Source organism: Nicrophorus vespilloides, unplaced genomic scaffold (assembly GCF_001412225.1).
Source record: "Nicrophorus vespilloides isolate i.1.1-1 unplaced genomic scaffold, Nicve_v1.0, whole genome shotgun sequence".
NCBI classification, from domain to species: Eukaryota; Metazoa; Arthropoda; class Insecta; order Coleoptera; family Silphidae; genus Nicrophorus; species Nicrophorus vespilloides.
The window spans coordinates 238,794-253,792 of NW_017100087.1; the positions used below are offsets into that span (position 1 = coordinate 238,794).

General features: G+C 35.2%; 2 protein-coding genes across 2 annotated transcripts in view; both read left to right on the plus strand.

The window, feature by feature from the left end:
• Window positions 1-10,946, plus strand: part of LOC108567295 (protein sprint) — a 73,534-nt gene extending 62,588 nt beyond the window's left edge. The window contains exons 2-13 of the mRNA XM_017927666.1: window positions 6,456-6,658; window positions 6,720-8,189; window positions 8,253-8,387; window positions 8,462-8,606; window positions 8,669-8,837; window positions 8,921-9,053; window positions 9,411-9,694; window positions 9,761-9,952; window positions 10,006-10,137; window positions 10,193-10,459; window positions 10,519-10,687; window positions 10,749-10,946. Coding sequence (XP_017783155.1) covers window positions 6,456-6,658; window positions 6,720-8,189; window positions 8,253-8,387; window positions 8,462-8,606; window positions 8,669-8,837; window positions 8,921-9,053; window positions 9,411-9,694; window positions 9,761-9,952; window positions 10,006-10,137; window positions 10,193-10,459; window positions 10,519-10,687; window positions 10,749-10,870 — 3,421 coding nt within the window. The 3' untranslated portion in view covers window positions 10,871-10,946. The remainder of the gene's footprint in view (window positions 1-6,455; window positions 6,659-6,719; window positions 8,190-8,252; window positions 8,388-8,461; window positions 8,607-8,668; window positions 8,838-8,920; window positions 9,054-9,410; window positions 9,695-9,760; window positions 9,953-10,005; window positions 10,138-10,192; window positions 10,460-10,518; window positions 10,688-10,748) is intronic.
• A 2,651-nt stretch (window positions 10,947-13,597) lies between these two features.
• Window positions 13,598-14,484, plus strand: LOC108567283 (39S ribosomal protein L21, mitochondrial). The gene is made up of 4 exons (XM_017927650.1): window positions 13,598-13,835; window positions 13,886-14,049; window positions 14,131-14,287; window positions 14,348-14,484. The coding sequence occupies exons 1-4, from the start codon at window positions 13,667-13,669 to the stop codon at window positions 14,449-14,451; spliced, it is 594 nt and encodes a 197-aa protein (XP_017783139.1). The 5' UTR covers window positions 13,598-13,666; the 3' UTR covers window positions 14,452-14,484.
• Window positions 14,485-14,999: the final 515 nt, after the last annotated feature.

Genomic DNA, 14,999 nt, shown 5'->3' on the forward strand with positions numbered 1-14,999 from the left:
GTCTTAATCAGCCAACACATGTATGATATGTTTATACGTTTTTTCCTTCTTCTTCTCTTTTCTTCTTTTATTATTATTCTTATTACAAAACCTGTTTCGTATTTCATCGGATTACTACTTACGTGCTATTTATACTTTACGAAAAGCTACACTTTCCTCGATTTTATTTACAAAACATAAACACGCTCGTCATTATGCAAGATCGAAAACTACAGATCATCATCACGATCACCAATCTCAAGGTCATATTGACCGTTCCAGTTAATATAAATTGTTTGTTTGATCTCGATACAGGTGAATTTCATATTTAACTAACAATTTTATGTTTACAATCGACCAAACTTTAATTTTATAAAATAACGTAGTTATTATGTGTGTGAGATAGAGCAGAATTTTGTTACTTTTAACGAACCGACGTTTATGTTTGTTTCGTGTCCGATCTGCGGTCCCATTAGATATAAATTACACTAAATTTATTTCCGGCCTCCTCCAGAACGGAAATTAAAACACGGCCGTTGGGCTTTATTCTGCACCGATTTTATTACAGAACACATAAAATCAATACACACAGTTTTATTTATTTTATTTTTTTTGTCGTGAGCTCCGACATGCCATATATTTCATGTCTTTGTGTTTCCGATATTAGGTTTTATGTTTTTATTCAATAAAACGATAATATGTATCAGTAGCATTTATACAATCATAAACAAGATCGATCAATATTTTATTAGATCGAATTAAACCTGTGCAACGTATCGATAAAATGGATAGATGGATGGTTTTGTAAACTTTGGGATTTCAATTAACGGAGAGCGAGGATTGGAATCGCAACCAATCTCGGGAACTTTTCACTACCATCTTTCTACTTCGGAAGTATAGTGCATCCACGCTGACATACTAATCTGGATGGAAATTGCTTTCCCAGTATTGCCATCAATATAGTTTGTTTTTTCTTTCTTCAAATTATATCAAGTTCTTTCTTTATAAGGTGCCCACGAATTTCGCTTTCACTTTTAAAATAATATAGATTATTAGTTGTAATTTTAACGAACTAAATTAAAATTGAACGCATAGAATACTTTCTAAATGATTCGACGAGTTAGGCTGAACATATTTTTTTAAATCATTAAAAAACAATTAAATACACTACATAGCAGTATTATACAAATTTAATGATTCTGACGAAAGGCAAAAATAATAAAAAAAAAAGCAAAAGGAAAGGACGACATGAACTCATAATATTATATTATCAGTTTCAAAATGTTTATTTTAATTAGTTTTATGTACACTATAATTTATTTCCTGGAAATGTTTAGATAATCTAGAAATTATGATATTTGTTATTATATTTATAGGATTAAGTATACTGTTTTCTTGAATCAAATACATCCTTCTATTGTGTGTAATGAAATCTAATTATTAATTACAATTAATTAAGAATGTTACTATATTTTTGCTTTAACAAGATTATTGATGATGTCCATGCAAGTTTCAATATGACCATGGTGAATCTAAATCCAGATTGAGACCACCCAATGCACAATGGGCTTTCAGCTGTATACCGTTACATGGCATATGGTCAGTGCATGCGGAGAATTCCTGTTCAACCCTTCTCTCATTAAGTTAAGCAGGTGACTTTGCTGAGTTTGGGTGCCTGCTTAAAGCTACAGCTACAGCTATAAAATACGTTGTTTCGGGTTAAGGAAGAGTTGTAAGTGATTAAAAACGTTGAGCACAGATGGTTTACATTTTAGGCAAATTACAAAATTCATGCGAGTTGAAAGTTTTAATTGCTAAAAATTATGGTAATATTTTTGGAATGAAGACCACGTGTCGTCTATACATCCATAGCATTTAGATTGTATTAAGTGTAGAAGTGGTAACGAATTAGATTTGCCAACGTCGTAATGCAATTATGATTAAAAATGTAGCCATTATGATCCGGTTAAGATTGTGTGAGAACGAGGGGTTGGAAGTAGATGAGCTGAGCAAAGGGGAAGTGAATTAACGGGTAATTGAGATATTTCCGGAAAGATATGAGCGCTCTGCGTCGGAAGAAGAGAGGAGCAAGAAGGTGTGCGAGGAAGCTGGAAGAGGAAGGAAGCCGGGCTGCAGTTGTAAACTGCCAATCGCACCGTTAACCGCATCGTTATAATTTTAACGAACCCCATCCCCTTTGCAAATTTCTAATTACGGTCCGTGTCAAGTGCATAACTAAAATTCCGTTTTAAATGTTTGCGTAAACATCCCCCAATTTCCATCAATTATTATCGAAACAAGAGGACGCCGAACTTCGGAGCGGCGCGACGACACAATCGTCGCCCGATTAAACAAGTGCTTCAATTTGGACATCGGCAATTGCAAACACACAAACAAACAAACAAATAAATAACAAGGGGTCGGGGCTGAAATGCTTCACTTGCAAAATGACCAAAAAGTTGCGTAGTTGCGCAATCAGAGCACCCTTCGCATGCTCGAAATCGTTCGATGGTTTTCAGGTTTGTTTTGATTTTCACGCAGGTCGCGTGCAGCTCTCGAATGGATTTTTTTTGGTATTCGTTGCGCGGAAATTAGAGCCTGAAATAAATGAATAAAATAAATAACGAGCGCAATTAGCAGTTTTAATTAAAACAATGCGCACTGCAACCGCTCGGAGACTCTCTCAATTTAATTGCAAATTAATCCGTCGTAATTGGGTCGCAGCGTTTTCTAAACTCTTGTCATTCGCATTGTATCATACCCAACAAGATTAGATCGTTTACTATGCGAGGAGCATTTATAGCTCGGAATTCATTTCTTGCACCGCAAAGGATGTTCAACTTTTACTTTGACTATTTTTATTTAATCTTTCTCCGAAATCGACATTTTTTTTCCTTTAAGATGATCCAAACTAATACAGACATTTCGCACATTATGTTATAAACAAACTACTTTTCATGTTGCATTCTGTTCCATTTGTAACCCACTTTGAGCAGTTATTATTATACTATCTAAGTTTACAATCCATTTGAACGTGATTCATTAAACGTAAAATTATGTTATTCTTTATCACGCATAACCCACTTTAACTCTAATAGTCTTACATATTCCAGCTTCTAACATTATACATCAACATAGTTTTTTTATTAACGGAACAATACATTAATAACACTATTTATTGTAAGAAATAATATTTCGAATACTTTGTGCAATACGATACATTGTTTGAAGCTGAAATCGATAAAATTGGATACTTTTTGCAATAATATCTGCGGAAGTTGCAATTGCCGGTATCTTAATTAAGTAATAATTGTTTTTATTACAAGATCCATTTTATAGCCGTACTTAGTTTAAAGATATAATCCCCTTAATATACAATAAAGTAACGTACTTAGAAAACAAAACTTTAAGCAAATTTTTATAGTAATCTGATATAACCAGTAATGTAAATAAACTCGTTTTTTTCTTCCGATGTGAAACCTGTTCATCGTTAAATATCTTTTAATAGCAATAGCTATTATCAATAAAGTTCAATCCAAACCAATTCTATTACAATATTATATTTCAATATATATATTAATTAACGTGAAATGAGATATAAAGGTCAGTAAGATGTACTAATTAGTACGTAAAATGTCCATTCAAGCTGCCCTGACAAACATGTTTCATATTACGAATTGTGTGGATGCAACATTACATTATTTGATTATTCTAAATCTGGTTGCAAATCAGTTAAGAAATAATATTATTTAGAAGCTTAGTCTTAGCTAGTTCGTGGTAACTTTGCGTGTATTGTGCGCACGCTTAATAATAGAATGATGAAGTAGTTGATTTTGTAGCGGGAGAAGATTAGGAAACTGGTAATAAATTTCGTGCTGAGAGAATGGCTCAATTCAAGCTTCGGGCTTTATCTGTTTGGATTTCTGGATTCCCTTTCCCTCCGGCTGCGCCCGAGTTAATGAGGTGAATAAAGTATGCTCGTCGCACAGCTAGACGACATACGAGTTCTAGCAGAAGAAGCAGGAATGCAGCAGAGCTTCCTGCCTCGGCTGCCCCCAAAAATAATAATAAACCGGGCGGCGGCAATTTCGTGTATAGTGACACGAATATTTCCAACGCGCAACAAAACAAATCAAAACTTATATATAGCCCTTTTTCACTATATTTAGTGCAGTGGCGTTTCAATTGCACGTGTCTGTCGCACCTTTACTTATATTTAAAGAATATTGCTCACCTTGCGTTTGTGATGAAGAGGTAAAGGCAATTGAAGAGATTTCGTATAACGTTGGAAGGAAAGTTATTGCACCCTAAAGTCAACAGCACAATTGGGTACTTAATAATCTGATGAAATATTAGAGCTATTAGGAGGTCAGTGCAGAAGAAATCTTTCGGGATAAATGGAGGAGTGATAGCGTCTGCATTTTCTTGGAAAGGGGTGGCTGTGCGAGACGAGAGATTCAGAGGCAATCGTTCGCAAAGATAAAACTGTGAAGAAAAAGAAGGGAAAAAAGAGAGAAAATGTGATCATGGGATAATCCAGGTGGATGATTCGATTTCACGCGGTAATTAGCGTATCAAAACTTGTAGTGGAATTGTCCTCGGTGCCGCCAATGCCACCGCCCGTCTGCGCCGGATTTATTGGGGGTGGTCGTTGCCATGGCGCGCACACACCACACACCACCCTCTCGGCTCACTCTCATCCCAATCTCTCTCGCTCTTTCTCTCTCTCTCCATTGTCCCCGAATCATCCCGCATTATGGGAATGGAGTGACTGCAGACTCTACCCTCGAGAGCAACGAAAGAAACCGGTAGTAGTTCCGAGGGTTCGTTCGCTGGTATCCAATGCGTCATCTGAATTTCGGGTTAATGCTCTGGATTTGCGGGAGGGAACAACAACAGGTGTTTAAATTACAGACGCGCAGATTAGAATTCTGTTCTAACTTCGATGTGTGGAAGCACGGTTCAGCGGATCCATTCTGCCGCTTCCGCTCTCCAGACTGCACTTCCATTTCCTACAACATTCTAATATACAATCTAATATCATTTGAAATTATTTCCATGGAAAGAACTGTCAATATCAAAAAAAGTTTTGTTACACTTCAAATACTTTAAACTAATTCGAAATTTAAAATTGTATAATGCAAAATTCACAGATTAATTTCTTTCATTGTAAACTGAATTTGTACATATTGTTAGGATGTACGTTGGGTCAGTTTTCAACGCATTCATTATTTAAAATTGCAAAATTCACATTTTATCTACAATCACCAAACTTTAGCATATGTTAGAACGAATGCTGCGTTTGTTATTATTCAGAAATGCAAAACCCAAATACGCAAAGTCTACATTTTTATTCTCTATGGAAACAACTGTCAATACCAAATTAACTTTTGCAATTTCCAGAACGTATGTTACTTTAGGAAGAACTTCAGAAATTCAAATCAGATATGTCTAATTCATAAATTAAAAATTCGAATGATCGAAGATCTTCTATACATTTGGAGTATTAATATATTATATGATTTATTTTAAATTGTCACTTTTACAACTCATCTACTTTCAACTAGAATGACAACCTATTTGATTAAATTTTACGACATTCGTTATTATTTTATACACATGTAAAACGTTATTTTTTTTTAAATAACTATTATTATTGAAAATGCTTTATTAACTTTAATAACTCTCGAATAGTGTCAATTGGATTGCTCAATATTTTATTTATGAACATTTTCATGCGCGACTACGATTCTAGGTCGTGCGCAGATTTCTGATTGATTTCAATTAATGTTAAAAACCTACGCGATTAAATGAAACGAAAAAATGTGAAGTTTATTGAAGATAGTGAGTCAACAATGAATCGTGATTAACGAAACTTCGCAGCTGGCAAACACCGATAGAACGACCAAGAATAATAAAATGAAGGTCATGCGCGCCATTTCCGCTATACTTACATAAAATTAATGTGCAACGCAATATAAGAATGTATCTGAAGCAAACGGATCAATATTGTTATTCTGTATTATTTTTTAAATCTTTAATCTCTGAGTAGACGTGTGGGAATTATGAATTATATTAAATACCTATTTAATATTTTTTTGCAAAAATATTAAATTTGTATGTTAAAAAAGATATACAATAATATATGAAATGAAAATTAGTTAGTTTACTGTAAATTTTAATAACATTGTTTTTTGAAACTGAAGTGTATTCATTAACTAAATACAGTTATTTTGAAGTTAAATTTTTTTACTAGTTTAGAAAATTGCTACTTATAATAATTTCTCGCATCTTAGATACGATTTATTATAAATACTTGTAAAATTCTAACAATGCATCACTTTAAGTATTAAATAGGGCGGAAAAATCTACATTGTAACGAAAAACAATCATTATGCGATTAATTTAATGCGATTAATATAAGTAGACTTTGAGTTGAAAAAGTTTTATCTTATTTTTTTTATTGTAATTTACAGAAGTGATCAGTTCTTGGAGCCCTATTTTCAAGGCTACTCCGATCGTCAGAGCCCTGGAATCGATGCACCTTCTCCGATTCCCAATGAATGCAGCAGAAATCTGTTCAATTTACCCAATCCGCCATCCCGCTCACCTTCGAGAGAATCTCTTGTGTCTTCTACGGGCGGTTCCGATGCAGGCAGCGAAGACAGCGGCGATACCGGTAAGAGGAGTCAATAAAATGATGTTGTTTTATGTACTTTAATGGTTTGTTCGATGTGCAGGGTATGGAGCAGCGTGCGATATTGGAATGGTGGAGCGTTTGAGACGCTCTCACCCGATATGGTTTCTGCCTGGAATTCAAAGAGCAGGAGCGTTTCATTTATTGCAAGGCAAAGAGGAGGGTTGCTTCGTTGTAAGACAATCCTCGCAAACGGACACGATGGCCCTTTCTGTCCGTTTGCCACCTGACAAAGGTCCATACATCGAGCACTATTTGATCCAAAACTCTGAAGGCCGCCTGGGTTTGGAGACGAGCGAAAACCGCTTCGAGGATATTCCTGCTCTTATCGCGCATTACGCGAACTGCTGTGATGAACTGCCGGTGCAGCTGGTGTTACCAAAAGCGATACGCGATGCGAAGAGCAGACAGAAGTTGTCATCGTTGGCATTATTAGGGCAGGAATTCTGGAGGTACAGTCCGCCCCCCTCGACTGCTTCCAGTCCAGATGCCGATTTAGTGCTCAATCTGAATCCTCTGATGAGCACTTTCAAAACGGCGGAACCATCGACGCCAGTAAATAAAGACTTAAAACCGTTGAGACCGAACACGTTGAACTTGTGCAACAGAAATGAAACGGGCAAGAGTGAACTGAAGAGTACTCCGTCTTTTAAGAATGACGGTAAACAACCACCGCCTCCACCGCCCAGATGGTCGAAACCTACGACTCCTCAGAACAACATCACTGTAACAACAACGTTTACCTTTTCCGTGAATCAAAATAGCCCGAAGAACGAAACTGCCAGCGACATTATTTGCGATCCCAAGCGCATGTCCCCAGAAGGCCAAACATCGACCATGTCTTCCAAGGGAAGTTTGAGACGAGTTCAAGAACAAATTCTCTCTCCCAGCGGTTCAGTATTATCCCCGAACTCGGATCCTAACAGTCTTCTATCACCAGACACCTTGTCACCGCTCACGAAAACAGCTCGTCAAAGTCGCCGCAAGCACAAACCATCTAAGCACTATCAAGAATCCGACATCCTAGATTCTCCAACGGTGTACTATAGGAGTACTGTTGGCGATAAGGTCAGCGATTACGAAGACGTCTGGAGCAACGAAAACAGCAGTTTCAAGTCGAAAGGCAACTTCGCTTCGCCCGATTTACTCCAGCACGTAATAAACAACAACAATAATGTGCTCAGTCCGACGGAGTCGTTCACAAACAGCAGCTGCAGCACACCCTTACCCAACAACCAAAGCCAAACGAGTCTTCATCAAAGCACAGCTCAAATACAGTCTCCGATTGTTGGAGAAATAGTTAAGACTTTAACTGCTGAAATACAATCATCTCCAAAACAAGGCAGCCCGTTCTATGCAGAACCTGCTGACGCTTTAGCTCAAGTGCCGCGACGTTTATTCAATAACAGAAACCCCTTGAGTCTTCAGCAACGGCACTCGAATCCGCCAGCTCTACACTCCCATGCCATACTTAGTTCCACTTTGGACAGAACTGAATCCTCGGAAATCAACGGTTAGTAAAACTCTAATAAACAAATAATTATATTCAATTTAATAATTCATATCGCATTGTCAGATATATCGTCTTCTGTGGATAATTTAAGCCCTAAACAAAGATTGATAAAGCGACCTGAATTGAAACCGGTAATGCCTCCATCGTTGAAACCGAGACCGAACGATTGGCAGCTCGACAACACTTGGAAATTTTTGGGTAAATACAAAGCAATTAGTCAATGTTTATCTTTTAATTTCATTGTGTTTTGGTCGCTCCCTATTGTTATTTAGGTAACGAATGTGATTTGAATATGGATTCGAGCGATTACGATTCGGATTGGGCAGCCACAATACCGAACGTCCCAATTACTGGACCCTTTTCACCAGGGGACTGCGATAATCGGCTCACCAGTATTCACGAAATGATCTCAAAACGGTAAACAATTCAATTTTTGCGATTTTGCTCTATTCATGCTAAAGGGCTTTAACCATTTTCAGGCAATCTACGGACGTTTCAACGACCGACGATGACATGTGTCGGATGTCCGCTTATGACAATGTAGACGATAAGAGGATGATGACAATACCTCGAGCGCCTCCTTCAGAAATTAGCGAGCTCACCGAGTTTTCAGATCCCTGGAATGAAAGCCACGGCGTCAATGGGGAGGTAAAATTTGCAATCATTGAATGATGAATATTACAAAATATTTATTCAATTGTTTTTATTGTTCGTTTCTCGTTTATCTTTAGACTGATGATAGTTTTTCGGATACTTACCATTACAATCGGCAACAACAACAACAACATAATCAGACACCGCCACAACGCTTAGCGTCCATAAACAGATCGAAGAGTTTCAAGGACCGATTGGATCCCTTGCTTTGTAAGTATAATGATGATGATTATGATGATGCACTCAAATCAAATACGAGTTGCGCTATTTGTTGAACAAATATAATGTGTATATGTTTTCAAAACAAAATTATCTATAATCCATGCTCGGTCGCTCAATTCCTCCCACCCGTCGTAACGTACGACACAAGCACAAGCTCTTTTCAAAACTACATAAAATTAGTCATAAGTAAATCAGTGCATTTGGAAATAATGTGCGAGCCAAGAAGCAAAAACAGATGGAAAAAAGTCTTCCAACAGTCGATATTTTTTTCTAAGAAAATCGGATCGTACTTGAAGAATATTTGGTGCTGTGCCTTCGGATGTTTTAACTGTTTCGGGATTTCAGCCGCGCCGAGACTGAACGCCCTTAGGAATCATCGCGATGCAACGGACGCAAAGACGGTCGTCGGAACGTCCATACGGAATTATGCTCTCAATTTGGCCCAGGATAAGAGGACAACCTTTGCTAAGAACATCGACAACTTCATAGCATGTACACACGACTCCAAGGAAACCAATCCTCAAGTAGTTATGAGAAACATGAGGCAGTTCATGTCCGGAATGAAAAACTACTTAGTTAAGCACGGCGAAAAGGGCTTCGATACCGAGGTCGAAAAGGAGCGCACAAAGGTATTTAAAAATTAATAATATTTTTTATTCATCAACACGTTACTAATTCTAATGTATTCATTTCAGTTAAAATCGACGGAATTTTTAAATTTAGATGCTATCCTCGAGGGAGTTCTCCATTTATTAGTAGTTAGCCCTCTAAAAGCACATCTTTACAAACTATTTAATGATTATTATACTAAAACTGGAGCTATAACTCTCTTATCAGAAAACATTCATTACGCAAGCACTAGGCCTACATCAGAACTGGCAATTAAGGTACGATTCATCAACTATGGCATCATATCACTAATTAAATATAATTATTTCAGCCGAAAATCTCTTTGCCCTCTGAATCAGCACTGCAGAAAATTAAGGAATACCTTTCTAGATTACAGTCGGCCGATTCACCTTTAGAGAAGCTGGAATACCTTTTAGCCGCTATTGCCGCAATCTTCAATTCTGTAAATACATTCACCATTATTTATTGAACATATTAGTAAAAATATTTTTTTAAAGGTGAAAACAACTCAAATCTCTGGAGCATCCGGAAGGACTGTAACATTAGGCGCAGACGATTTCTTGCCTCTGTTCGTTTGGGTTTTGGTTAAAACCAAGTTTGTGTCAGCTGAAATTGAAGCTGAATATATGTGGGGCTTGCTCCATCCTTCTCTTCTATCTGGAGAAGGCGGATACTACCTTACCACTCTTTCATCTGCCGTGCACGTACTTAAGAACTTCAAGGAAAGCATCGAAGAGAACGTTAAAAACAACCCTAAAACTGATGTTAGTATTAACGATTAAATTTAACGACTTGTTTATTTACATATTTCATTTGTTTGTAGTCTGTGTTGAAAGTTGTGGTTCCTGATGAATTGCACGGTTCAATTTTAACGAAGACTTTACCGGCTAGACCTCACATGACCACGAAGGAAGTATGTAAGATTATAGCTCACAAGGCGAGGATTACAAATCCTCAGGACTTTGCTCTCTACCGTCTGGTCGACGGTGAAGGTAATTTGCAATGCCTTCTATGATTAAAAAGGATTTGAAAATTAATTTATCTATTTTTCAGAAACGATGTTGGGTGATAATGAATGCCCTCAGGACTTCATGAAGGAAGGCAAACATGTGATGTTGGCATACAAACGGATCGACGCTAAGATCGCTTGGCCAAGGCAGCAACAATCAAACTGATTTTGAAACTAGTCATATTAATAATATTTTTGATATCAGTTTGCGTGAGGAAATGAAAAAGAAAAAAAAAGCGTCACTTTGTTTTCTATTAATAAACTAAAAATGAAAATTTAAAGGAGACGACAAAATAAACGTGTAAATAAATAACAAACAAAAAACAATGCAGATGATGAATTAATCGATAAGCATAAACTTTGTCAACTATAGCTCTTTTAAATACGAAACGTTTTTATTGCGATAAATGGTCTAATAGGTTTTGAAATTTGCCTGAAAATCTTAGACAATGAGTAATTTCAGAATCTATTATTTTGATTATCATGTAAACAGCGACGTATAGTGTATTTTTCCTCTGTTTATTTGTCCAGTTTTTATTAATTTCAAACTTTTTCAAGTGTAACTTTCATGTTGTTTTCTTTTTATACTATGAGCAGCTTAGCTGCAGAACAAGTTATTTTAAAAATTTCTTTCGTAATTTGTAACAGTAAACAAAGAAGGAAATTTTATTTTGTAATTATAATTTATTAAACTCTACTGTACTAAGAAGTATTATTGAATAAAATATATTCTTGAACGACATGAAAATTATGATTGATTGGCGTAGCGTGTTTTAATAACGCACCTAACGCCTATTACCACCTATTATAACCCAATACCGATAATCACTCTGACCGAGCTGCGAGCCATGGCAGATTACGGAGCGGAACTTTGTCCACCCGAATACAAACTGAACATTTTTTTAAATGCTTCGAAATACAGCGCGAGAACTCAGCAGATTCGCAAGAGATCGCAGCTGGATAAAAACGATGGGGATATCATTGATACACACGATCAATTTTATAGGGACCATAAATTACTCCTAACACTATTCAGGGTAAGTGTACCGGCTATAAAATAGCTATAATACGAGATGCGAAATTTATTAGGTATTGGCGGTGATGCCTGTTCAGAGACGCAACGGAAGGATCGTCTTCAGTTGGACGAGCTCCGCTTCAATTTACGCCTACTTTTTTTACGCATTCACCACGATTCTCGTCTTTATGGTAGGACAGGAAAGGTTTTTGATTTTGACCACAAAGAGCAGAAAATTTGACGAATACATTTACTCCATTATTTTCATTATTTATCTGGTGCCGCATTTTTGGATACCCTACGTCGGTTGGGGCGTGGCAAAAGACGTTTGCGTCTATAAAAATTCTTGGGGTTATTTCCAATTGGATTTCTATAAAATCACCGGTACTAAAAATAAATGGAAATGAAAATAAAAGGACTTTAATCGTTTTAAACGAGAATTTCAGGAAAAAGTTTGGAGTTTCCTCATTTGAGCACTTTGATAGTGGTAATCAGTTCGGGATGCTTGATTCTCGCAATCGCCTTTCTCCTAACGCTTAGCGCATTACTGGAGGGCTTTACTATGTATCATACCACTGCGTATATACATATAATCACGATGATTAACATGAACTGCGCTTTATGGTACATTAATTGCAGAGCGATAGGCAACGCCAGCAAATCGCTCGCAGATAGTTTCGATTTGGTAAGTAAAATTACGTAAACACCATATGCATAAATATTGATTTTTTAACTTATCAAGGACATCAAAGGATATTGTGCATCACATATAATAGCTCATTATCGAGTGTTGTGGCTTCAGCTCAGCGAAATCCTGCAAAAACTCGGAAACGCTTATGCGAGAACTTACTCAGCTAATTCATTATTTATAATTACCAATATAACGATTGCAGTAAGATTTATAAATAAATCGTCGATAAATAAGTTGCAGAACTTATTGAACTTTTAGATTTACGGATTCACGTCGGAGATCGTCGATCATGGATTTCGCTTTACGTTCAAGGAGATTGGCCTTCTAGTTGATGCGAGCTATTGCATGGTTTTGTTTTTCGTTTTCTGCGATTGTTCCCACAATGCTTCACTCAATATTTCCAGCAGAGTTCAAGAATCTCTAATGAACATCGATTTGAGCATCATCGATAAGGATACCATAGCCGAGGTTCATTACTATAAAACAATAAAAACTATTAGTTATAAGATCTATAAGTTAAGTTTTAATTTCAGGTCGAGATTTTTCTAATTGCAATTCAAATGAATCCTCCCAAGGTGTCCTTGCAAGGATATTCTGTCGTTAACAGAGAATTGTTAACAGCTGTAAATACGAACTGTTTGTTTTAGCTTATGTTAAGCATACTAAAGTTATTTTTATTTCAGAGTATTTCAACAATTGCCATTTACTTGATTGTTCTACTGCAATTCAAAATAAGCTTAGTTAAAGTATAAACAAAAATATTTGCACAACTTGAAATTTAAAAAAAACTCATATTCAGAAACAATGCAATTAACTTAAACCAGTTTAATAAATTAAATAAATATGGAAAAAACATGTGTCTAAAATACACATTAAGTTTTAGGAAATATTTATTAATTATAAAACAAATTAAATAATTCATGTTTTCTTCTAATATATTCCTAGTATTAGTTCATATTATTAGTCAATTACTTTTCTTCCTGGTTATATCCATAAATCCAAAATTTTATCATTTATACATCTTATTCGTAAATCGGAAATTTATAGAATGAGACAAAACTAACTTTTTTTCTAACTAAGAAAAATTTGTAAATTTTGAAATCATTTAAATTATTATTTATATATAATTAACGATTTATATAAGAATTATCGTTATATAATTAGCTCCATCTATTATGATTATTTGGACTATATAGATTTGACAGTTGCATGGTAGTCTAACCTAAATGTTTATCAGATTTTATTAATACAAAAATATGTCTCTACTAAGGCAATTTTGTTCAAAGCTAGCTCCAATTCTTGTGAACAATTCAGTAAGGAGCACACAAAATGTATCAGCAGCAATTACAACAAACAGATTCTTTTCAAATAAACCAGCTCCCTATGAGATTGTCGATCCAAAAATTGAGAAGCAGGAACAACAAGGTAAGAATATATGACTTACTAAATCTCTATTAATAATAATATTTTGCTAGATATTATCAAAAAGGTGAATGAGCAAGTGAATGCTAACCAACAAGGGAGGATATTTGCAGTGGTTCATTTAGCAGGAAAACAATTTAAAATAACTGAAGGTGATGTTATTGTTGTGGAGGGCTATTGGCCACCTGGTCCTGGAGACAAACTCAAATTGGATAAAGTATGTTTATATTTATTTAATATTTACAATGATAAATGTTAAAAAAATTGAGTTTGGTAATTGTTATTATTATGAATGTAGGTTTTAATGGTTGGAGCAAAGGATTTCACCCTGATTGGTAGACCTATTGTTGAAGATGGATTAGCAAATGTGACAGCAACAGTTATTGAAAAAACTTTATCACATACCAAAACTGATTTTAAGAAGAAAAGGAGGAAGCAATACAAGAATATCAACTGTAAGTATCATTTCCTTTATAAAATATTGAAAAGAAATAATATTTGATTTTTATTTACAGTCTACCGTATACAACAGACTATGCTTCGAATCAATACAATTGATCTTAGTGGTAAATTGAATAATCCCCCAGATGTCACTGGCACAGAACATAGAATCCTTTAAATGTATGAATTAAGTTAGGAAAGAATAAATATATTAAACAATATTTGTTTTATTTCTTTAATTTACTTCTTTTTCTTTTGATATACATGTATAATGTTTACAAAGCTTTGAACACAGTGTGAATGATGAATAAATGACTATTTCTTTTTTCAATTCATGATTAATTCCATGTTATGTATGTTAAAAATTCATAAAATAAACTAAAATATTGATAATCTATCAGATTATACTAATGTATTTTTATATATATATTATGAAAAGAGGATTTACTAAAAATTATTTTAAGGAAAGGCCATGTTTGCATAGTATGTTCTCATTAAAAGTATTGATAAAATAGTTAGTGACAATATATTTGATTAATGTCACATTGACAATTGTCAAATTTTACAATTTGCAGAAATGTAAACATAGCCTAACTATGACATATTTAGTTTTCTTTTTTTTTTCTGCCAATTTACACATTTATCTAATTCTATCACAATTCTGCCAAAACTAAAATTTAAGACATGTATTCAATGTATATAAAAAATTAATACAAATCACAAAAT